The 26,195-nt window shown below is 39.1% G+C and overlaps 1 protein-coding gene across 9 annotated transcripts in view; it reads left to right on the top strand.

The window, feature by feature from the left end:
- CEP112 (centrosomal protein 112) overlaps positions 1 to 26,195 on the top strand; it is a 171,889-nt gene that overhangs the window by 49,280 nt on the left and 96,414 nt on the right. For all 9 annotated transcript variants that reach the window (XM_074608019.1, XM_074608018.1, XM_074608023.1 and 6 more), the window contains 3 exons: positions 1,067 to 1,146; positions 16,872 to 17,007; positions 20,249 to 20,356. In XM_074608019.1, the coding sequence (XP_074464120.1) occupies positions 1,067 to 1,146; positions 16,872 to 17,007; positions 20,249 to 20,356 (324 nt within the window). The remainder of the gene's footprint in view (positions 1 to 1,066; positions 1,147 to 16,871; positions 17,008 to 20,248; positions 20,357 to 26,195) is intronic.

The following is a 26,195-nucleotide window of genomic DNA, read 5'->3' as shown; positions in this document are numbered from 1 at the left end:
ATTAGAGGGCTTCAGTTTTTTGTAACTCTGAATATCTTTAGGGTATGGTATCTACGTAAGAGGTGTGTTTATCTCAGTTCCGTATGCACGTGGATCTTGTCCGTGTGGGTAGGTATTGGCTGGTGTAATGGCAGTTGCATGGAGAAGCTAACGCTGACCTAGGGAAGAGGTGATGGGGAAGAGACAAGGAGATGATGGCGGCAGCTCTTCTCTCTTCTGCGAGGGTGCAGAGGCTTTGGGTCACGCTAGGATTGATTTCTTGCCACATCCATAGGACTGCCAGGTGACTTACTCTTCTGGATTCCCCCGGAATTATAAGCAGCACTTGGTCACAGTTTACTATGGAATAATAATCATTAGCTGTCATTTTAGGGGTGTCTGCGTGCTTTTTGTGGGTTTGTTAGTTGTACACTTATACAAGAGTGCCATACCCTTGCATTTCCAAATGGCATTTTTAATGTCTGGATGCAAAACAGAAAAAACAAAGTTTTACATAATGATTCAACCACTCTGGTTTGATTTCAGTGGGTCAGGACTTCATTAGAAGCAAACCACTTTTCCTCAAAGTCTTACTTTTCTAGGAGCAATCTACCCGCAGCTGGGTAATGTTTGCGTATGTATTATTCTAAAGTAAGGTTATTTACTGTCATTATGTTTAGTATTTTTATTGTAAGAATTGATAAAAAGTAGTTCACTTTGATTGTGCATTCACAAATTGGTAAGTAGGAACTCTGCACCGTAGAGAATACGTGTCATTATTTTAGGCAGATTTCTATATGCTTTCCTGTATTTATCCAAAGAAAATCTAGTTTCTTTTTATGTAATTGGTGATATTTCTTTATTCTCGCTTTGAGAAGAAAAATAGCTCTATTTGCTCTGTTCTCACACTTCACCTCTCTTAATCCTTATTCTTGCATTTGATGTAATTTTAGAAATATATAGATGGTTGTCTACGTCAGTGCAAAAGGAATACGCAAAATAAATAGTATTTATAATTTAAAATACCTTTTTTTAATCAGACTTTGTTTTAGCTAAAATTATGGTATTCTTTTCCTTCAAATGGTAGATTCATGGCATCCGGAATGATCTTGATAAAGAAAGAGAGGATGCTCTAAAGAAAATTCGCAAAATGGAAGAGACTTTGAAGTAAGTGAATATGGAATAATTGCTGAGCCATCCCCGATGTTTTAGTCCAATTTATTAAATAAACTTATGCTTTGTCTCATCTAACTGCCTTCCTATAATTTGTCTGAGTTATCTTCCTGTTGTAAAGCTGCATCCTCAGGGTTCTAGTCAGACATAAAAATTGAAAAAGTAGAGCAAGAACCAAGCTGCCCAAATTTGTTGACTTTCAAGTGGCAGGAGTAAAACCGAACTGAAGTGACTGATGCCAGCGGGTTGTGCCCTGCCAAATAAATGAAACCGGCTTCAATGTAGGGTAGATCCGTAGTAGGCAAATAATCCAAACTGAAGACTAGTTGCTTTGGACCATTTTAGAGGAAAAGATAAATTCGAAAGGTGTATTTATTTAAATTATATTTTAACTTGATTTACTGTTGTGATTTTTTTAAAATTTTATTTTAATATCCACAAATTGCAACTTTTATGTGGCTTTTTTCTCTTTCATACCACACTTTTTTTGTGTGAATACTTCTTTTTCACATGTAGCTAAGGCTCGGAGAAATGGTCTGCAGCAAACGGAAGACACTTTTCATTAACTAACTTGGAACAGCTTTTTTGCTGACCTTGTACATTAAAAACCTAATCGGGATGCAATAAGTTTGATGTTTTCTGAGTGGGGGAGTGGTTTACATGGAGCAGATGCACATATGACAAGATTGCATCTTGTTATGCTGCTTCCATTTTTTGTTATGTAAAATGTTATTTCCATATGTTTATGCAGTTTAAATTCAAAGTTATGGAAATAATTTCTAGGGAAAGCAGATTATTTGGAAACAAACCAGAAGTTATTTGCTAAAACTATTCAGTTAAATATTACAATGTCTCTTATCTGGGCTGATAGAGGCATTGTGTAGATACTTCTATTCAATAAAAGTCAGAGGGCTGAAGTCGGTATTCCTTTATTTCTGTAATCTCTTAGTTATTTGGCATCAATAGAGACTATCTTAAATCAATGCAGGCATTAATAAAAACTCTAGCTTTTAATCTTTAAATTCTTTACACTGACTATTATTTATAATTTTAGGGAGTTTGAATGTTTATCAACTAAACTTAATCTTTTAACGTCCGATTCATTGATAATGTAGTTGCAGTCATTATCTTCCCTGTCTTTCAAATAATATGTTGCTTTGCAGTTACTTACGTTAATAAAATAAGTCTGACTTGTTCCAGTCCACTGGCTGCTCAGAATTTATTCCCCGTGTGGGTGCTCGCGGTGCAGAGCAGACGTGGTAGTGCTCCCTCAGGCAGGCATTCATAAAGCGGGTTGGTGTGCTGCGGATTTTGAACTTGCTTTTTAGTTACCAGCACTGTGCTGAGAAGCTCTGTAGGTGGCTGAGGAGGTCCTCCTTTATTTCAGGTATGCCCTAGCTGTAATTAAGCTCAGGTCTGATGTTTGGGTTGGAGTAAGGATTTGAAAGACAAGAGTTTCAGGAGCCCAGGTGACTGCTGGATACTTCAGGGCCCACAGTAGAAGATGGTGTTGGCAGAGGCCAGTCCGTGCCTTTGGCCAAGGCAGCAGGTGGCTCAGCCTCTGGGACCCAAGAGCCCTGGAGACTGCACGAAAGGGTAAAAGTGTGTCTGGGCTATTTCCCCTGCAGCAAGTGATTAATCCCTCTTCCTGGCTTTCACAGTGCCTTGCATCTTGCATCCGTACCTTTCCGATGAGGGATGTGCTGGTGCACGTGGTGTTAAGAGCAGACTCGCGTGCCCAGAATAGAGGCACTGCTAATCCCGCGAGGCTGACTTTGTGGAAAGCAAGCCATTAATTTAGTACCAATGTTTCTGGACAACAGTAAGATTTTACATATATGTGTTTATATACGATATGTACATCAGTCATACATGATAAGCAATAATATTTTTGTGTCAGACTTGGATGGCTTCCTTATGGCTTTTTATTGTTCCATTGCTGCAAAAATTAGTTCTTTCAACAGTCTCCTGCTATTAGCATGAATCCACACAGTGTTTTATGTGAAAATGCCTTATTTTGCTGTATTTCTTTGACTCTTTGTGGAATCGAATTAAGTAATTACAAGCTAAGCCAGACACAGTAAACCTTTAGAAAACAACCTCATCGTCCTTGGCCTGGGTGAAAAGGTAGTTCACCATCTTCCGTAGAAACCATGCCTTGTGGAATTGCAGCTCAGAACCCAGTAGATGCACCCGTGATTTCTCATAAACTACTTTGATCTGAATGCACTTTGATTCTGAAATGGCCACGGGATTACATGGTGAGCAGCTAGTCAGCTGCAAACGCGTAGAAGGGAGGTGGCAGGCATTTTAGGGGGCTTTATTGGTACTATTATTTTTCCAGTGCTGTGACAGCAAACACTGCTATTGCAGTTTCAAACACATCCACAGAGTTGCATAATGAAAGTGATTTGAGATGTTGTGTGGAATAGTGAAATCCACATTTCTAAAAGCATCTTTCACTTCAAATAAATAGTGTTGCCAGAGTTTTAATACTGAATTGCAGTATACGTAGTTTATTTAGGGTGTTTGTTTTTTCTTCTGAAGTTTATGGTAGAAATATCCGTCAAAAACAAATCTTTTGCAAAAGAATTGCTCTAATACTCATGACTGTTGGTGGTGACTTGTAGATATAGATTTTATGTTTAGTTTAGCAATGCATGTCATAGGCATTGCCTAATAGCAAAAGTGACTACAGGAAGTCCTCCAAGGATTTTTCTAGAATGTCATTTAAACTGCATTTATGTCATAACAGAGAATTCTTTAAAAGCTTCTGTGTAATTACTTGGGGGGAAAGGTTGTTTCTCTAATCCCTTTAGTTTGTTTGCATAAAATGTGTCATGAGAGTGGGTTACAAATAGGCTAAATCTCTGTGGTTCTTATCTCTTTCATTTTAAGTAGAGAAATAGGAAACAAAGAGGTATAGTTATATTACAATTTGTCACGCTATAGACTGAGTTGAATACAACAGAAAAAAATTACGAAAAAAGTCAGTATCCATTTGTTGCTGAAGAAATCAGATGGAAGAGAAAGAAAAGGACTCACTGACTTTATATAACACTGTTATCCAGAGTAGCCCTCAACATGATCTGGGAAATTTGGACACTTATTAATTTTTTTTTTTTGCCTCTGCTAATATTTGTAGTCTTTCATAATTTTAATTTACTAGGCTGTAGGGAAATATTTCCCATTTTATTGAAGAACTGAAATGTAGAAGCTTAGAGACTTGTGGCAATTTAGGAAACTGGAAAAAGGCGTGGCCTTGATGTGGTTTAAAACTGAGGCTTGGCCATGTATGTTACAGGTTCTTTGCCTGTTTTAACTCTTATTTCCATGTCAGTGATCGTCTCTGAAGCAGCTTTACTTATCTGCTCTGCACTTGAGTACTGCTCCCAACAGGGACGTAGCGGGTGGAGGATTTATGCCCTTTTCTAAAGACCTAACAAATCTTCCACAATAAATTATTGTGTTTTTTAAAAAAAAAAAAAAAAGAAAAAAGAAAAAAAAGTGTTTTCATTATGATAGAAATGATCAGGTTAGACTGTAGTGTTTATCACTTACTGATAATTTTATCAAGTTTAAAATGTTTAAGTATTTAAGCTCTGTTCATTCAGTTTAGGCCCGCTTTGCACAGTCTCTTGCTATGAAGTAGCAGCTTTGAGTAAATATCTATCGTAGTTCCTAAACAAAAGTTGCATCTAACTTGTTTTCATAAGAAGATGCCAACATTTTGAGCTGTTAATGCTTTATTCTGTTTGATGGGTCAATCACAAATATGAAATTCTGTTTCTTTTCAACAGTGTGCTAAATAGTGACTTCTGTTAATATTAGACCCCAAATAAAGACAAACAACTCAACCCCTCTGACTATAGAACTGTTTCAAGACATACGGAAGGTTTAATTTTCTTAAAAAGAATACCTTTCCTTTTCTACTGTTTCCTTTGGTTCCGAAATAGCATTGTAAACTACAGACAGCAGTCTTCCCAGTCATTGTGAACATTTCAGAAATAATTAGAGTAGTAATTTCATGAAACGCCAGTGACAGTGCATGTTCAATAAGGGCTTTGGAGATACATATTGCATTCACAATTCAAATATTCAGAATTTAATGTTGGAATGGGAGTTGTAGCAATGATCCGAAAGGCATCCCCTGGAAGAAGCACCGTCCCGTGCCAGGCGCTGTTTGCAGTCAGCAGAAGTGCGGATACGTTAAGGCTGGCCTCATTTATTTGCTAATAAACAGAGAAACTTAGACCAGTGTTGCTTAAGATGAGAGGTAAAAAAATCTCTTTTATGATGCAAAGAAAGGGCAGACCAGCCATGTGCATTATTAGCACTTACATACTCCATGCGTGTACGAGGTGTAACTGCCAGCTTGACCTACGTCGAGGAGGATATTGGGTGTACAGGCAGAAATATTTGTTTTGCAGCATTTAGTTTGAAGTCTATTTATATGTTATTAGTAATAATATAAAAAAACCCTAGAGATGAAACAGTAAAGAAGGTAGGATTTCATTGTGTAAGTAAATAGTTATAGTTGCAGTTTTTTGAAGTGTGAATACAGCATATATTTAGGCCACCTCAGTTTTAATGTGGTTTGGATTTTGCCACTTCCATTCCGGAGTCCATAACAGCTTTATGACTGCATAGACATATAAAGTTTGTCCGTCTTGAGGTGGAATTTTTGGACTAACTTATAAACATACATGTGTTTGTCATCTGTCACCTGCCTGGAAGTGCAGGCCACCTTGCTGCTGATTTCTCAGGCTAATGGTTGCGATGGTTCTCACTTCATGAAAATAATGATGGGATCTGATTTAATGCTTTTTGGGTTGTGGGTCTCATACGCAAATTAATATTTCGTTCTTCTACTGAAATATTGCTTTCCTGAGATCTTATACTTCTATTCTGTAGGATTGAAGGAAACAATATTTTAAAATTCATGTTCGGAGAAATGAACTGTTACCTCTGCAGGTGCAGACGTTGGAATTGAACATTGACGTGTCAGGGAATGCCTGCACACAATCTACAGTTAAATGCTTCGTAATATTCTTCCTCTCAATCTTTGCCTTTTTTTTTTTTTTTTTTAACCTGCCTATGGAGCCAAATCTCAGCACTGTGCAAGTGGTGATGATACAGAGCAAATGTTTAGCAGCTGGTTTATTGAAAGTCACTTAATAAAATTGTTTGTTTACATAAGAAACTAGCAACACCTCTTTTCTGCATTGCAACACCTCTTCTCTACCCCTCCTCTGAACTTTTGCAGAGCTCTTCTGGGGAAGAAAGAGGGGCTACCCTTTCCAGAAACCAGCGAAGCCCCTCCTATCTATTAGCAGATTTGGATTTTTACAACAGTTTCTGAAGCACGTGTACAGTTTTCACAGTATTTTGTGATTTGGTTTAGACCAAAATCTTTCAAAGTCTCTTCAACCAAAGGCACGGCGTGAAGGTGGTGCAGGTAGATTTTCAATAAATACAGAAATAAAAGTAATTTACCTTTCTTTTCCTATTGTATACTTGTATCCCTGCACATATTTTTCTCTGGGAATCATTGACATGAAAATCAAGGAAAAGACGTTGGTTGCTTTGTGGGGATGGTGCTGCGGAGTGTCCTCGCTGTAGCTGTAGCAAGACTTGTGTCGCTGCTTTCCATGATCCCCAGTGTGACAGCTGCGTCGGTCCTCTGGGCCTCAGCGCACTCATGCTGGGATCTGCTGTTTCTAGGAACTTGTCCAGTGTGGTTCAGTGATACTAATATATATATTTGAAATTTCAGTTCTTCTGTAGAGTAGAGTTATTACTACTACAAGGTTTTGTCTCACAGAAAGTGTCTGGTAAAAATGCATTTGCACTTGTATTTGCTAAAACAAGTTGGAAAAATGCTGTTTTGGGAAGGAAATAACTTTTTTTTTGTACCAGTTACTCTTCTTGAAATCTTAGTCATTTCTTTATTCAAAGGGCTTCTACTCGTCATCTCCTAGTGTGGTTTGCCAGTCATTTGGTTATTTCTTTCTGAATCATTTGTTCGCTGCCTGACGTTGTCACGAGGTGTATGGAGCAATGGAGCTGGAGCTCTCCTTGCGCTTGTCCTGAGGTTTTAATGCTACTTGTAAAGCCTTAGGAGAGTGGCTTTTACATCGCACTTACTCAAAAGCAGAAGCTAGTGTCAGTACGTTGTGCAAGAAGAAATCTCGTTGTAGTTGTCGTGTGACTTCAGCCTGAATTCCTGCCCAAAGGCCAAAGGGGTGCCTGGATTGCAGCTACGCGGAGCTGCGCTGTGTTCCCGTCTTCTCTTGGGTTTATTTCCACAGGGCTTCGGTCTGCTTTGGGCTCTGGTGCAGTGCAGTGATGTGAGTTTACGTGATCCTGTTATCATGCTGCCCTGAGTGTTTCATCCTGTGTTTTGTTCTGAGACTCCTTGTTCTCTTCTGCCTGGTGTTTCTACAGTTCACCTCTGGTGGTGGAACGGGGACAAGACAAAAATGGGAACGGGGCAAAATGGTCCCATGCAGAATCTCTGCTCCACTTTTTCCTACAGCTATGGCTGTGTAATGACTCGCCTTTCGTTTTATAGTTTTCCTCAATATACAAAGAGAAGACTTCTTTGGTCTGAGAGGCTCTCTTTGCTTTGTTCCAAATATATAAAAACGTATCAAATTTTAGCACCAGAAGTTTTATGTGTAAGGGTCTCTCAGTCTTTGAGATTACTAATCTGGTGCAAAATTCCCATTGTGTTTGTATAATTTTTCTTTTCTCGGTATTATCGTAAAAGTGACAATGTAAAAGAAACGAGGGTATGGGAATCTGAGAGAAACGAATGGTATACATAATGCTTCTGAGCTAATAAAGAGGGAAACAGATGAAGGCAAGGATAAGTAAAAACATAAAGATGGATGGCGGAACGAGGTAGAATAAACAGCAGTGAACAGAATTTCATCTTGTTTTGCAGGTTACAGTTGCGTGATTTTGCATTTGCTGTTACATCGGAACCCAACATTTTAAAAAAAGTTAAATCTGGACTTTCAAAATATACCAAAATTATATTTTTAAAAACCTGTGAGTTACAGTGGATTTTGTGAACTTAATGATACTGAACCCTTTAGGAGCTTTATTTTTAAACAGCTGCTCCTTCAGAGTACTAGTGTATGGATTGTATTGTGTGGATGTCATAAATGCTGTTGCACACAGAAAAATAGAACCGCGTGATAATCATCAATACGATGATAAATAAATAAATGGAGCAATAGCTTTAACCACACACAAGTTGATATTTTTTATTTTTTTTTTCCTTTCTTGCTCCTCTGAGTTGGATCCAGATTCTGAATAATCGCTTGTTGTTGTTAATATTTTTAGGATAATTGCCTAAGCGTAGCTGTTTTCCTGTAGTTAATTCCATTTTTCCTTGAAAATGAAGTATTTGTGTGTGGAGGAATTCTTGTAGGAATGGAAAAGCTATTACTATTTAAAGCCGGAAATAATTAAAGAAATATGAGAAGGCATTGTCTTTAATTCCAAATGTTGCAATAAAGAACATTAGGAGTTTATGCTCGTGTTCATTGTGTTCATCATTCTCTTTTATTAAAATGTTTAGTATTGTCTTGTTGCAATAGTTGCAATATGATGAAAAAAGCAAACTTTGATTTAAAAGCAGTGGTAATGTTAAGTGGCTGAAGAGTTTGGATATAATTTTACTCTTTAAAACAGGGCTGTGTGTTTTTTGGTGTTTTGTTGGGGTTTTTTTCCTCCTCTAAGAATCAGTGGAAAACCAGCCAGCTGTTCTCCACTCGGTGCTCTGGTTGAGCATCTGAAACCTTTTAGAGCAAAACCAGTCAAAGTTTCCAGCGTATTGTAAACATTCCTTTAGCCCGAGTGAACATGCTGACATAACCCTCGCTCTAGGGGGCACAATGTAAAGTATGAACAGAGGACAAAAAAATGTGGTAGCTTTATTTAATAGTCTCACTTAAAAGAAAAAATAAAGTGTTCTATTAACTATTTACAGCCTTTCATTTTCTTTCACGGGTTTCTCTGGAGACCTACTGGCAATAATGAAGTATGTATTTAAAGGAAAGCTTCAGGTGTACAAAAAAAGTAACAGTTGATTTTTATTTTTTTTTTTAATCCTTGTCTATGGGACTGTTATGTCCCTCGAGATGGTTATAGAGATATCAAATGACATCATCTTAATGATATCAACTATGAAGGTGCTTCAGTAGAATATACAGCTGTATGAAATGAAAACTTGCCTTCTGAGATGAACAACATCAGCGTATTGTGCTATAACATGAGGTTAGCTGCTGTAACTTGCTCTTCTAATAATTAACGCAGTTAAGGGCTATAGATTTTTGACCTCACTAAATGAATATACAAATAGTTAACACAAATGTCAGAATTGTTCCCTTATTATTCTGAATGGCTTCTATTTCACATTAGTGTATCTCCTAGATTCAGTGCAGTACATTTCAAGACTATATAGTGCCCAAAATGTTGATGAAATGAGAAGAGCCTCCAGTTGGCTAAAGAAAGTCTTACAGATGATTGAATTCAGTTACTGATTTTTAATAAGCACGAAATGTTTCAGACTGGCACCTTTTTTGGGTCAGTTAAAAACTATCTACAAAAATAGTACAAGGAGTGACTTTGTTCCGTGTGTCGTTGTTGCTAGACGATTATGATTGCTAGACTTCAATTAAACTTGGTAATATTAAGTTTACTTTTTACATACTTTGTACAACTTTCCTCCAGCTTTATCAACAACGCAACCAACCTTCAGTGAAGAATTAAAGTTATTATTTCAAACAGTATTTTTATTGAAAAAAAAAAAAAAAAAAAGAAAACGCAAAACAATGTGAAAAATTCATGTCCACCATACCAGCCTCTTAGAAAGAAGAAATTGGTGAGCTGAGTAGATGCTCCTCATTCCTCGGTATTGAGTTCCTATATTGTCCCTTACAACATAGATGATATTTTTCTGAATCCTAAACTATAATAGTACAATTGTTTTGTAAAAATAGTTACCTTAAATATGTTGAATGACAGGATGAATACTCTACCCTTGTACCTCCTTGTATAGGCGAGTGAAATGCTTTTTGGATTCTTTACTTGCTTGTTCAAAACCAGTACTTGGTGGTGTAGCCATGACTCTCTAAGGGTAGAAGAGAAACAGGATTGGTGGGAAATAATGTATTTTATTAAAGGCTTTTTGACTCAGCACCTCTTTGAAATAATAAACCTGGTATGCTTTGAGCTGAAGTAATTAGTCAGACGTTTCATTTAGAATTCTGTATTGGAAGTATTTGAGACAGTCTTAGTACTGTTATTTCATCCTCATCGTCTTTGATTTGCCAACCACGGTTGGCTCTGTCACTCATAACACATCTTGGGCTGTTCTTTGTTAGTGTTAAGTGATTCTTCTTGCCTGGCTCTCCTGCGCTCGGTGATCTCTCCCCTAGTTTGTCCTTCCGATGGTTTATTTTGCTCGCCCTCCAGCTCTCTGTGCCACAGCACTGTTCTCCGATACCCGTCTCTTCCTTCTGTGCACCTCCTCTCTGGGTATCTCATGAATCTATTTGCTATCTCTGCTGCTGACTTGCTGGGCCACCTTTTAATTACAGTCTTGTCTCCTTTTATCTAAGCCGTTATCCACACCTGTCTCTCTAATTCTCCCCTCCATGTTCTCCTTGGTGAGGCTTAGCTGTCATCTCAGCATGTAAAAGCCCCGACTATTAATCTCTGTTCTAATCCCCCTCTCTTGATAACCGAGCCTCCATGGCCTTTCGTATATGTGGTGTATCTAAATCTTGTAGACAGTTTCTGCAGTGTTGGGCAAAATTATAACATTTTCCTTTCCAGGCACATTCACAACGCTCGCCCAGCCTTTTAACCCACGTCTCATTCATCATTTTGCAGTTGCTGTTTTTATCCTGTTTGCATAGCACCTAGCACAACGGTACCCTGTCATTATTATAATGAGAAATAGTTATAATAATTATTAGTGTGTTTAACCAATGTCTAGTTAATTTGTGAGCCATTAATTTTGAATATAGCGCATTATTCTTCTTAGTTCATAGAAGTGTGAAATACACACATGGAACATTATTTACTCTTAATTCATTAATGGCTTTAAGTAGTGGTTTAGTTTGTTAATGTTATCTCGTGATTTATTTAAAACATAAGTATATAGTTTAAAATAGTAATTGTGTTGTAAATATCATTCATTGTTACAGCTTACTTGAAGGAATCCAGACCAGCTTTTTGATGTTAACATCTCAAAATATGCAAACTGTAAACAATTTATAAGTGGATTCGGGCTTTTTCTCATAAAGACAAGCTCATCTTATACTTAAAATCAGGGAATGAAAGATAAAATTGTTCTCTACTTTATATTTTTGGCTTTATTTCTTTGAAATGATGAAACAAGTGCGAATGCTTTCTAACAACTTCGAAATATTAAAGTGCCCAGGGACAGGATAGGGATGATGTTTTGAAGGCAATAAATATTTCAGCTTCACATTTCAGTCTTTCTTCTTCGTTCCTTTGATCTGGCTTTGGTTTAGTTATCATTCCGCTTGAATGACTTCACACTGTCTTTCTTCCTCTCCGCACCAAAAAGAAGTGTTCTGCACATATTCCATATGTTTGCGCGCTCGTGGTGTAGGAGAGCCCTTGTCGTTCCTCGTTTGCTGGCCATAACTGCCTCTATGGTGAGGTGCTCCAACCACAGCTACGATGGGCGCGATTACGCCCAATGTGTAGTTTACGCAGAAAGCTGTCACTTAACTGTCACTGTTTGTTAAAAGGAGCAGAGCAGAAGTTGTTTTTTGTGTATTCCGGAGAATTGTTACTACTACTGAAGCATTTTTCTATAACAATAAACTAAACCAGTATCCCCTTCTTTCTACAAATACGTGGTACTTTAGGCCTTCATACATTATTTATGTAGTTGAAATAGTCTGCATTCTAGAAATTAAATTAAAGGGGCTGCTGCGTGGAGTGGTTTTTAATGGTTATCGCACCCAGCTAAAAAATGGTGCCGTGGATGTTGCATTTGGCTGTAAATGAATGACCTGCTGCAGTGATGTGGAGCCCTGCCAGCGCCAGGGCACCCCCGTGGGAGAGCCCCTGAGACCAGGAGCGGGACCCTGGGGTCACTTGTATAAGAGCCTGCCCAGGGGAGGACGTGTGTCCCTGTACCGGACAGGTGCTCCTCTCTGTAGCTTATACACAAAGGACGCTAAGTTAAATTGCCTCAGTTTTGCTTTTGCGTGGGCAGACCATACATGTTTTGATGACGGTTAGGTTTTTATCTACTCGGTATGCTGTGTATTGTGTTGTATAGCGAGTCGTCTTCTCCTTTGGGAACATGTGTTTGTATAGGTTTTTTGTAAATCTAAATGGACTATATGAATGGCGATAATGGATTTTGATTCAGCACAGATTGGTAAAAGAGTGAATTTTTTATTTCTTGTGTCAACAAATAAAAAGAACGTGTTTAGAAACAAACCCAGCAATACCCTTGTTCAGCTGCCTTCCAGCAAGCGAATAGTTTGCAGTTTGGTGGGTGGTGAAGCAATTTTCCCTCAGACGCATTAATAATGAGGGAGGAGAGGAAGGAATGGGCAGACTTGTGTAACTACAGCAATTCTAAATGCATAGGATCGGTGCAGATGTGTAATTGCGGGATCATCAGGGGAATCAGCAGGAGGAGAGCCTGGCTGTTCCGAGGAGATCACTGTTGATCTTGGCTTCATCAGTGGGAGCCAAGGCTCAGCCCTTACTCTGCCTTCCCAGGCCTCGGCCTTGCAGACCAAGATTCTTTTTTTCCACAGGCATAAACCCAGAGTCATACAACCTGTGATAGACTTAGGCGAGAGATGAAGCCTCTCCCTCTTGTGGAGTCCATCAGAATCTATGTTTCAGGAGCTTATTCTGTGGCAAAATGCATCCTTACAATAGAAATTCCTTGCTCTGCTACAGTCGAGAAACAATGGTCTGTTTGGACATGAGTGAGTTTTAGCTGCTGCCGGCAGGATTTGAAAACCTAGCGAAGAATTTGCATATTCATGAATTAAAGCCTGGTATAATTTCCTTAAGACAACATCATGATTTTCACAATCTAGTTGTTATTCTGTCCTGAGAAGCTCTCTCAACTGCGCCCAGGGCGCTTGTGTGCGGGTTTGCTAATGGCATGTGAAACTCGCTGTCCCCAGAAGTTGTCCACACGCAGCTTGTGGAGGTCCACACTTCGGACATGTGTGTGCTTACGTGCAGTCTGAAATGTTTTAATTTGTTGAAGAGGCTGTGAGCGAGACAGGGGCATCTCCTCTTCTCGTTTGCTGTTGTCAGCCCTTGCTTCCCTGCAGGAATGGGGGAAGGGAGCCCTGCGGCGACAGAGCTGGTTCCTTCCACATTTGCTGGGACATCTCGGGGTTGTTTAACCTCTCCTGCACGTCCCTGGCTTGCCCTGTGTTTCATTTACTTGACTTGCACTGCTGTAATGTCTTACTGTGTTTAGTTGTTACCTCTTGGAAGACGCTTTACGAAGCAAGGAAAATATTTATGATTAAGCATGAAGAGGAAGTATGTAAGTTGTTTATATTTTCCATTTATCAGTACACTTCAGAGTGCTGCTTTCTGAAATTGCAATTCTGGACTTCATAGTCAACTTTCACTGAGGTGGTTTGTGCTGTAGAAGATTGCTCATTCTGTTGCCATATCCTTTATACACTGAAACAAGAGGAATTTGCTGCTTTTTAAATTGGGGCCAAAGAGTAAATGCACCCTATTTTTATATTCAAACCGGCTCAGCTTTAGGGGATTGAAGTGATGTAATTGTATTGTATTCGGCCCCACAACTAGTCCAACTGAAAAAAAATAATCTTCAAAGTGAATATTTTAGTGCTTCATGCAAGGCACATTGCTCAGTGTCTTGGGAAAAAAAGTAAAGCTTTTCTTATATTTGTGAACTGTGGTCCATTGTTGTACGTGTTTTCTAAGCCTCTGTACAAATCTGAACTGCACAAAAAGCAGAGTGCGCTAGCTCCCAAATCCTTAAAAAAATGAAGTTTTATTCCTGGTTATAATGAGATGTTGCATCTATTCATGGGATTAGGTCCTTCAAAGAAAGGAAGGTGCATAGAACCAGACTCCTAAAAGTTTACATCATAATATTTCAAAATAAAAATATATTCATCAGGAAGATGTGTAAATGTGGAGGCTCGTTAACAGCACAACGACTGGCATCTTGTTTAGATTTGTTGCATTTCCATCTGACTGGACCAAAAGCGTTGTTCCAATGTCTCTTGACGCGTTTGAATAAGCTTTGGGTTTCGCGCTCATTTCCAGCGTGGATTGGAAGTATTAGATGTGTTTTGTGGGGAGGGAGATTCGTGACCCAGTGCCCATAACTGACTTGAGGAATTCTGGGAGGAAAAGTTGAGGTTTTTTCCCTTCTCAGTGTTTGCTGCTCGTGCTCTGCTGGTGAACCCTGCTGCTGCCCGCTCCCCTCTTCTCCTGCAGGGTCTTCAGCCCTGTGTAGGTCTTGGAAGATATTTCAGCCTTTTACATGTTCTTTCCCACAAACTGCTGTTAGATTTTTGTTGTGGGAGAGCGAAACGGCATGCTCACCATAATTCAGTATGAAAAAGCCATTAACTTAAAAATTTCTGTGTTCAGCAGCTCCCTAGTACATGGGTTTCGAGGGGGTGATTGTGCCAAATGCCTTTGCAGCTAGAGCCGATGCCGAACTCACTCGTCAGACGCTTATATCATTTTCAGCTCTGGCGACATCATTGGTGTGCCCGTTCTGAGAAATGTCCGGGGATTTTTGTACTTGCAATTTTGATCTTTTGGATCCTCTGTAGGAGAAATGGTCTTTTTACGAGTTGAATCCAGATGGGGGAAAAAAATGTTGATTTTGGTGGTGTTTTCTTTTTTGCTGTGTAATTTTTGTTGTCTCATAAATAAATGGTGAATATGGTAACTTAGATTAATACACAGATATGCTTCCCCTGAAAGGAGTTTAGAAAATGGAATTGCTGTGGCAGCAGAAATAAAGCGTGTCTGTGTAGGAGTGATGGATACTCTCTAGCAAATTTGAAGAAAATTTGCATGCTTTTCCGTGAACACAAACCCCAAAATCCTAAACAATTACCACCAAAAATGTGATACAGGATTTTGTTCTGTTTTGCACCAGTTTCTGCTGGCTAAGAAAAGTATTTTCCCTTTTCTGTAAGGAAAATAGCAGTCTCCTTATGTCTCAGTTATTCCATCAGCTGTTAGTGAGGTAGCAAAATCAAATATTTTCTTAAATATGCATGATGAAAAACCTAGAAAAGTAAACAGTAATATACTTACTCAGGGCTTGTGGCATTTCTTTGATCTCTTTGCTAATAGAATTACGCTGCTCTCCTACGCTGCAAACGGACACTTTGTGAAGATGTAGGATTATGTTCTTTGTCCCATTGTCAAAGCCTGGTATGAAAACCACAGAAGAGGATGTGAATGCTGTAACTTTGGGCTTGGCAGCTTCCTGACCTTTAGAAAAGGCTTGCTCAGTGCTGTAATAGCTGGTTCAGTGCTGGCAAGGTGACAGACTAGATGAATTAGCTGGTCTTTTCCGTCTCTTATGTGTCAGATTCTTTGTTTTATATGGAAATAATTTCTGTCAAAATGGGAAATTTATCACGAGGTACTTCCTCCGCCTGTAAAATGAAAATGTCAGCCACAGGTCTGTCTGAATGTGTCTTCTGTTACAAGCCACTGGTGCAGCCAGCTTTGTCCATTCATACACCATTGTGTTCCCCTGTGTTGTAACACAAAGTCGGGCAACGCCGCTGACCTGTGGTGATAGAAACGTGTAATAGAAAGTTAACAACACTGCCCGGGTGTCTTCTGTGTGAGGCATTGCATCAAGATTTCTCAAATATTTGCAAGTGATCAGAATTTTTGTCTGTGATGTGTCAGTATGGTGGGCCTGTCTATTTTAGGGGTGTGTATATACATACATATGTGTGCATCTGTGTACATGAAGTGTTGTGCCTGCATTACTGTTGATACACTCTGATGTTTTAAGAAACCCAAACCGATTTCTATACATGTATTGACATCGATATGTCAAATAGTATAGGCTGTTAATGTGGAATATCTTTGCATAAGGATTTAACATCTGTCGTTACTTTAAAGCTGAACAGATATTACAGCATTATGGGTTTCTAATAGATTAAGAAGGTACCGTATGTCACGCATTACCCTGCTTTGCATTTTGAGACGTGTCAAGCAGTGAATAATCCTGCATCTTGTCTGAGCAAAGATGGCACCGGGATAATTTTTTTTGTTTGTTGTTTAATGGGAGAAGAGGAATTCATTTAAATATTGGGGGGGTGGGCAATATACTTTGAAAGGTGAGATTAAAAGAAGGGGGTTATACAGCAGGTAGTAAACCGTTCAAGTCAATGCAGATTCTGAAGATGGGGGTATTGTCATAAGCTATGAATGCCGTGTTTAGGTGTGCGAAATTCAATAAGAGAAAGTGCAAATAACTCCAGCCTTCTATTCCCTTCTTCAAAGTATTGCTAAGGGAAGTTTGGCAGAAGCCGGGACAGGAAATTGAAATCTGAATACTATTTTAAACTGATAGGGTTAAAGGCCTCTCTTTTACACCAGCACACTTGTTCTTTTATTTGATACTTGAACTCTGAAAATTTTCTGTGACTTTCTAGGGAGAAGGAGGAGCAGCTGACTCGGGTGACAGAGGTACAGAGGCTGCAGGCCCAGCAGGCAGATGCTGCCCTGGAGGAGTTTAAGCGGCAGGTGGAGCTGAACTCAGAAAAAGTCTATGCTGAAATGAAACAGCAGGTGAGAAGGTCACAATGCCAGCCTTTCTGAAACTCTGTCTCAGTAGGATAGCATATTCTGATCTTATAATGCCAGAAACATGCTTCACTTGAGAGTGCTACATCAAAATCTTTCACAATGTAGTGTCTTTGGAGCAAGTCAAAAAGGGATGTTAGCAGTTGTTTCATCTTTCTAACAAAGCCAGAATTGTCATTGTTATAAAGATATCTGCGGTTATGATACTGATTAGGGATTTTTCAGGAGTGAGAGTATAAAGTGTTAGTTTATACACCCCTATGGAACAACGTTTGTAATTTTCCACTTAAATGTGTGTCTCTTCCTACTCTTTTTGGAACGACTCTGTCTTCCGTTAATGAGGTCTCGTAATCAGTTTGAGCCTAAACAGGGGCAGAGCCATGGTGGCTGCTGGCAGTCATGTGCGGAGGACAGAAAAATCCATCTTTCTGTCCCTGAAAATTAGTACCGGGAATTTATGTGAAAAGGTTTTAGTGTCTTAAATTCCTTATTGGGGCAAGCGATAGCTAAACCGTTGTCCCTGGGATTTTACAAATGCAGCGTGATGAGTGAAATCAGGAACAAGCGACGGGCGATCAAAAAGAAGGGGAGAGAAGGGAGTATTTCCTTAACTTGCACATGCCGTGTATTTCAAGCTTGTAATTCTACCTGACCATGGGCTCGGTTTTCCAGCCTCACCTATCATGGCCAGCCCTCGCTGCTGACAGGAGGATGCTGCAATCTGATACTGTCATGGATTTCTAAGCATGCTGGCTTGTAATCTAACAAATTCTTTTTGTTGTTCTCCTGAAGTTTTTTTTTCTGAAAATCTTTGACAAAAGTGAGAAATAAAGTAAGGCACTGCTGATATTTTTAAGACTTCTGCAGACAGCAAATAATAGAACTTAGAAATTAAAAAAGCAAGAACAGACTTATGAAAGCAAGATTTGTTCGGCAAACTAGACCCATGAGGGCAATATGACAAATCCTACAATTTTAATACGACATTTTCTGTGCCATGAGACTCTCCTCCAACTTCTTCATGAAAACTTAAAATAATACCTTATTTCTGCTCCAAAATGGATATAGTCTAATTCTAGAAAGACTAATAATTGTTTCGTTAACTTTAAAAAAATCATCAAACAAAACCAATCCAAAAAATGTGCAAAAGAATTTGGAAAACTTACAAAGTCAATTGTCATTTAAAAATGACTGCAAGCTTCTTCCAGAATATTGCTGTTTTCTGGGAAATTTTGAAAATAAATCTTGCTATACTCCAAGAATCAGCCGTGGGGTTATTCTGTCCGTACTTGTATGCTAAACTCTAGACATAGTAAATGATACTGTACGATTGTGCAGTACTGTTCTACAGGAACCGAGGCTCAAGGAAATACATCAAAGAAACACTACTGAAGCTGTCTTCAGAGCTTTGTCCTTTCTCATTCTTCTGCGCGCACGTACTCTTAAGATAAATCACCCCTTAGATTGTAACAGATTGGAAAATTCTGGTTTTTTGTGGTTAGGTGGAAGGTATTACTTATAAAGCAAAAACCGTAGTAGCTATAGCAACGCTGTACTTTTAACTACACTAGAAATATGGGGCTTCTAAAACCATTTTTTGGTGTGTGGTAAAGTTGATTATGGAGATAAGTAGAATGAGGTCTGGCATTTTCAATTCTTGTAATCAATATTTGATTCATTGGTTTGGTTCTGTGATATTTTTTTGCCATCTGCTCCGTATTTTGTCAAACTTGTGGTTACTAAGGCTCCTCTCATGCCCATTGATGGCTGAGTGGTACATTTTTTTAACTCTAAGATCTGCATTTTTTTCTAATAGTAACTAGCAAAAAGAGAAACAATACATAGTCTACGTCATGATACTTTAGATCTAGTGTTTCCTGGCTTTGGCAAACGATGATCAAGAGCCCTCATTGCACTTGTTGGAAATATATGAATGTGACCTAAGGAGCAAAGCACAAAAGCCAGTAGAGTTAAAGCATCTTTGCATACGTTTTTACTATTTCACTTTTTAGAATGGTTTCATTCTCTTAAAAATAAAAATCCTTTAATAAAATAACAGTATTCTTTATTTATCTGGTTTTAGTTGAGCTGAGTAAAATATGGCTATGAACATGCAACTTGAGTAAGTTTGGAGGCAGAAGAAATTATTCATAAAATGTTCACTGAAGCCCCTTTTCTTAATAGCAGATGGTAGCGGTGAGGTTCAAGAAATATTGGAAGGATAACTTCTTCCTTTGTGTTCTATTTTTCCACTTTGTATCTGGCCAACAATTCCTACTCTTCTATCTTCCTCTCTTGCTGCAGTACTTTCCAATAAAATGCTTTTCTGAGAACTGCCTTTTCCCTGGCTTAGAAGCAATGTCCAGGCCGATTGGCAAAGACATCTGTTGAAGACGGAGCGTTCCCTCGGGCCAAACAGGATTTTGGCTTGTGGTTCAGGAATTCATGCGTTTCTTCTTTCGGCGCAGCAGATGGACCGGTGGCAGCGCTGGTCCTCCTGACAGCTACACCCCTTTCTGCCTTTTTTTAAGGGAGGCAGTTTCTTCGCTGCTTGTGCTGGGCCCTAGGTCTCGCAGTAACTGAGGAGTTGCACTGCAGCGTGGGACCGTATATGTATATTCCCCTGGAAACACGCCTGATGTACAGCTAGCAGTTGTGCTTTTGATACAAAAGCCTTTGTTAATTGGGTTATGAAATTGCTTCCTTGATGCTGTGTGCTGGAATCTGTGGGACTCATTATTCATAAGCGATGACTATCTTCAGAGAACTTTACTTGCAGCCAAATAATTCTCTTTTAAGTTATTTTACTGATTTAATGTAAACTTGCCTTAAATGTGTAGTTTGTGCACTGACTCATACATGATTTCCCTTGAATTTCCACAGGCGATATATTTTGAAGTGAAATATGTTTGAGTCTTAAATATGTCTAGAAAAAATATTCACTTAATTTTGATGGGATGTTCACCGCTGTCAAATGCAAATCTGAGCCAGTACTTTGCAATCGGGGAGTGGCGTGGTGTAGGTGATCACTATGTCCTTAAGTAACTAATAATCCGGTATTCACTGAACATTAATTTTCACTCCATACAAATAGTATTATTATCATTCTCAGCAAATTATCTTCCTGTCTTTGATGGTTTGCAAACAACTGTAGAAACATCAGGACATTTCAAGCTATGCCTTTTTTAAAAAAAATATTAAATATTCCCTTTCTTTTACCATGTAGATGGAAAAGGTTGAAGCAGATCTAAGCAGATCAAAATCACTCCGGGAAAAGCAATCCAAAGAATTCTCCTGGCAATTGGAAGAGCTCCAGCAAAGATACGAGCAACAGGTCAGTGGGTTTGGGGTGGGGTGGAGGGAGGAGGGACATCGTTTCACACAGATGTAGGTCAGTTCTTGTGGCAGGCTTAGTCCTGTTCTCACCCTGCATTGTTGTTCTTTGTATAAAGACAAAATTTATAGGTATGCAGAGTTTATGCGATGGGGGATGGAGGGAGAAGAGTCTACACAGAAAATATTTTTGTTTCTTCTTTGTACCTCTGACTCTTTCAAATTGTTTCCCAGATTTACAGGTGGCAACACCTATTTTCATAATGACCAGATGAAATTATTTAATGTGTTATCTGTTTTTCTTCTTGTCAAGAACCAGCGTTTTATTCTTTTTTATCGTTTTTAACATGGGGAGTGTTCACATGAATGCTTGTTTTGGCCCACTGATAGTGATTTCAGGGTTGGGAAATATTCAGGAAACATTTGGGTGGAGACAAGAAAGTTGAGTTCAGTACTGTAGGGAAGCGTAAAGGGAAAAAACAGAACTAGAAGCAGACAAATTATTGCATTAGGTAGAATTGAGAGCTACACAGCTGAAACAGCCCATCAAACACTTGTGTAAGTGGTACTTTGTCATGAAACTGAAGTGGTGCGTTTGGGGACACCTGCTAAAGGATGGGGAAAAAAAAATTAGCAATGAGACAGCTAGTCCGTAAGCTTGAAGTTCTCTCTTATCAGTGTTTCTGCATGGATATGAGTTTACGTTTCCACCAGGGAAATGCGGTTTCATTTCTGTGTATCTTTTGTGCTGGTAAGAGGATTAAATGTTCCCGTTGGTTTGTGGTACGAGACCTGCCCTGGTCCGTCTGGAAGGGACTCTTTCAGTAATTAAGGAACGGGATCACTTTGGTAGGTGTTGAGAGAGACCTTCGCCAGTGCTTGGAGGAACAATAATGTGTTTTGTGCATGGCTCGTCGCTTAGATTTGAATCGAAGAGTGAGTTTGTTCGGATCAAAGTATTTTCCTTACTCTCAGAATTGTCAACGTGACTAATTGGGTTGTCACCTAACAGAGGGTGAGAAACTGTCCCATGTCCTAGATACATCTCCACGACGTTTTGTTTTACTGCGTGATATTATTTATGATTCTTCTATTTAAGGATTCAGGATTAGTCCAGATTGCAGAGATGTTGGGGGTTTTTGTTTCGTGGGTTTTGTCGTGCAGATGACCTCGTTTGCCAAAAGAACAGTAAGAATTCTACCTCTCTGTTGTGATTGAGTATAATCTCTGGAATAAAGGCCAGAAATCACAAAGGCAGTCACTACTATGTAATTGTGGCAACAGATTTTCTTCAAATTATTTATTCTTGTGAGAGCCGTTGCAGTAATTTCTTGCATTAAAGGTGAGGAAGTTCGACGTGTCAATCAAAGGATGCACTGAAATGCTGGGGGTAGCTGGGTGTCTGCCTTAAGGTGAATTTTTTTATGGAATCTCACATTTACATCGTTTTAGTGATATGATTGGTTCACTTTCTTCTGTACAGTTCTCATAACTTGTGGGGCATCTTTAAAGTCATAAGTAAGCATTTATTCAAAGATTATTTTGTTTTCCCAGGATTAGGAACATGATCTATAGAGATATGTACTAATCTGCAGTTCATCAGATGCGATGACAATCCTGTTCCTACCTACAGATGGTAATTTTTTCACTTTCAGTATACATGGCAAGAGCTACCGAGCCATAGATACAGTCTTCTGCCAAATAATCTGCTGGTTTTGCGCACTAAAGGAGAATGATAACACCTAGTAGTGTCATAGTTTATTTTTAATATGTTTTCTTGTATCATTATGCCTATTATATTCAGATCTTCTGGAGACTGGATCAAAAAACCTGATAAAACAAGAAATAGAAAGGGATACTTCAGAATTTTTTGGTGAATCTTTTTCCATTGGTATTCTGTATCAACCATCAGTGAAAGCATTCTGCACTAAGAGGAGATGTTGGCTGCGTCACTTTTATTTAGGATAACTACTTTTTGCTGTAAGAAAGAACAGCTAGGCGTTATGAAACATCACTGAAACCCAAGGAAAGGGTTTCAGCACTAAAGAGCTAAACAATGAGAGCCTCAGAAGAATCCTGTTTATGCCCTTTTTTGAAATTTATTTCTCTTCGTACTTCATTTGGAATGTTCTTTGAAAGCTTGCAAACACGAAAAATATGTGACCCTTCCTGCAGATTGCAATGGGTTATCATTAGAAACGACGTCTTTTTCGTGTTGTCACTTCTGCAGTACAAAGCTCCTTCAGCCCAGCCACAGCGCGGTATGAGCTCAGTTCTTCCACTCTTAAAATTTCCTTTCAGGAGTTCCAATTTCTGTTTCTCTGTATTACTCTCTATTTATGCTTCCGAACTTCTAAACCATTTTTAAAGCAGACTTTTCCTTGCCTTGTTTTACTGCATATTTCTTTGGTGGTTACTTGAGGACTGATTTAAACTGTTTAAATTGAGCAGTAAATTAGAACTGGTGGTGCGTTTCAGCAGGGCTCTAGCAGACTTCCAGTTGGGAAACAGACACCCAACCAAAAAACCGGATATTTTAGTTAACTGAGAAATATAGCAATGGCTTTGTGATGTTCTGCCTCAAGTGTCTGAATCTAATCGTCAAATGGAATTTATACACAAAGGGCACAAAGGGAAGGAAAACTGGCCTTCAGATATATTTTGCGTAGGTTGGCATGGTGAGTGGCAGAAATACCACACAGTGCGGTTGCCCGTAAATTTAATCAAGTTCTTCAACCTGAGAAACACCTCGGAAGTGAAGGAACCTCAGAGCTGTGCTTTTACCTCTCTGCTTTATACGAATAGCTGCCTCTGCTTCACAGGACTCTCCTTCAATGTTGATTTCAGAGACGACTGGTGTGAACATGGGCTGTTTGTTGTGGGGCTGAAACATTGCTCTGCCTCCAGATTAGATATACTGATATATTGTATATTGGTATTTATCTGATATTTATCTCAATAAATAACCTGATATATATCAATATTTTTTTTAATTTTCCTTGAAAGAGGATTAGGAAAAAAACATACAGAACCATGGACATTAATATTTTGTTAACTTCTCGAATGCGTTTGAGTCCATTAATAAAGCAAAGACGAACTTTTGGATCTTGCAATAGTTGGTTTCAGCTGTCACGTGTCACTCCTGGTTCCAGCTTCATCTGATTCAGTGCCACTTTCTTTTGAAGTATCCACTGAGAACACTCTTAGGGAGAAACTGGTGCCTTTTTTTCTTTAAATATACTTTAGCTCAACTTTGTTCTACTTGCAGCTGTTAGATTTGAAAGTATATTTTGAAGAAAAAAATAACTCCAGCAGCACCACAGTTCCTATCTGCTGGGAGCAGCTGCTTTCGGCACTTCAAAGCCAGTGGACACCACAGCGAAGGCCTCAGCCTTTCCTGCCTTTGAAAGGGTTGCAGTATCTATAGTTGGGCTTTATGGCAGTGTCAGCACAGGAAAAAAGGTTGTTTGGTTTTTTGCACCCCCTCCCTTTTTCTCTTTTTTTCTTCTTTTTTTTTTTTAATTGTTCCTACTTTCTAATTACATCCTCAGTTTAGCTCAAAATACCTGGGAGGTGTTTCTGCTGAAATCATTTTCCACAAGCCCAAATGTTTGAAAGAGCACATGCCCAGAAGTTTTCAGTAATGGATTTTAGGTAGGCAAATTTGACAGAGCAGTTAATGACTTTGCTTTTTTCCCCGCATCCACGTCGGTTGGGTACTCTTAGAGAGCACGTCTGTCGAGGCGAGCTGTGGGACCGCGGCAGAGCGCTCCTGGTGCAACAGGGCTTCAGGCCGGCATGTTCCGCAGCAGGGTCAAGCACGGGCTCACCTTTGTTTCAAGCAGATTTTCATAAATTGCCGTGAATGGAACACTTTCAGTGAACTTCTGGAGATCTTAATGTTTAAATGGCATTAGCTTGTCCATAAAGAAAAAAAATAGCAATACTAGATCACTATGATCACTGTTACACCCCCTTTTGCTATAAATAGCTGCTGAAGTGCTATGACTGAGTGAGCGTGCACAAATTGAGGTGCAAGATTAATAAGAGCCAAAGTCTGTGAAATTTCATTTCCTAGCAGGGACAACACACTATGGAAAAGTTGGTGAATTATTGTGATAGCAGGATGGTGTTACTTGCTGAGTTATGGACAAGTTCTGAGATCAGATGCCAACCTGAGTGTATAAATAAGCCTTTTTTTTTTGGTTTGTCTTTTCCATTTTAAAATACTAATTATTCATACTTCCATAGCAAAGTGGAAAGCTATTACGTGATAGCTGGAGAATGTCCCCGTATCTCAGGAAATCCTTTCTTGCGACATTTATTGTTGGGTTCTGACTTCTGTAAAACTTGTGAAGGAATCATTGAAGTTGTCGTCTTGTCCTGTTTAGCCAAATAGGAAAGAAACAGGACACCTTCAGAAATATTTTACTGGGTACTTAACAGAATCTCTTTGAAATCATGTTAAAGATGAGAGAAATAGGCTCCACTTTTAAGTTGGGAGCAAGACAAAGGTGTGGTTGAGCTTAAATATGCCTTTTATATTAAAGAAAGAGAGGTAAAGAAGTGCAGAATCAGCTGGTTAAAAGTGAAAAAAGCACGGCTGTAATCTTACCTGCCAGCAGCAAGGACAAGTATCCAAGGTAGTGTTGGGAAATTGTTCTTGTTTTAGCAGTGCGCTGGAGCAAAGGAAAATATTATTAAGAGGAGAAAAAGGATATTCTTTAGATCTTTCTGTATGTCTTGTCTTTTCTAACTTCCTAGTGAGGTTAATTTAAAGAAAAGAATGAGGTTCTCTCAGGTAAAATACAAATTTAACACAACCATTGTTTTTATATATAAATGTATATATTTAAAAACAAACATCTTATTCAGTGCTAGCAACACCATTTAATATTAAGGTTTCAAGCACAATCTCATGCTCAGTTGCTTAAAAATATTGTAAAGTGCTACTCAGATTAACATTTAATGGTTGGGCATCTCTCCTGCTAATTTTTAGCTGTTTAGCTTTGTGCCAGTTTCACCAGCGTTTGGATGATCAAGGCTGAGATGATGCTGGGTTTTTCACTGAAAATTGTAGTGATAATCCCTGGGAATGCTGGAGGTAGGGTGTTTTGACCCGGTTGTGTTTTTATCTGGAGGTTGGGTATTTTTGACCTGGGTGTGTTCTCATATTTTTCCCTTGAAGATCTACTCAAGTGTATTTAGGTAATAAGGATTGTTATTCTGTGTTACTCTGTGTATGAGAGCACGGTGTAAAGGCTGTGACCTCGTGAGAGAGAGGGGAAAATACGGCCTAGGTAAGGAACAGAGCAAAAAGTGGGGATTAAGCATTAAAGCAAGAAACCGCTGTGACTCGGGGATGGGACTTGGCAAGGACGCTCCTCAGGGAAAATAGATTCTGTCCGTAAAAAGAATTTGGGAGTGGCTGTGAAAAGCCAGTGCAGTGGAGCCTAGAGCTATTTAGGCTGAAGAAATGTCACTTAAGTCCTGTGGATTGGGAGCACTGGAGAGGCACGTCCTGCAGAAGGGGTCAGTTGGAGGGGTGATGTGGGCTGAAGGGTCTGTTGAGCATGAGTGGGCTTTTCAGCAGCTACCGTTCCTCATTAGCTCTTGCCTCAACTGTGGCGACGCTGCCTTTCTAAGGTAGGAAGGGAGGAGCGTGAAATGCTGCTTCTACATTGGATGCGTTGAGTTTACAGTCCCATTGTGTTTATTTGGTATATTACTTTTAGCTCAGTTCATCTTCCAGCTGGTGGTCTCGTCTTCAGAACAGCCACAAACATCATCGGTCCTATCAGAAGACACGGTCACCATGTGTGCACCTTACACTGTGCCTC

This window comes from Larus michahellis, chromosome 14, assembly GCF_964199755.1.
Source record: "Larus michahellis chromosome 14, bLarMic1.1, whole genome shotgun sequence".
Lineage (NCBI taxonomy): Eukaryota > Metazoa > Chordata > Aves > Charadriiformes > Laridae > Larus > Larus michahellis.
This window is presented reverse-complemented; position numbering and strand designations above follow the sequence as displayed.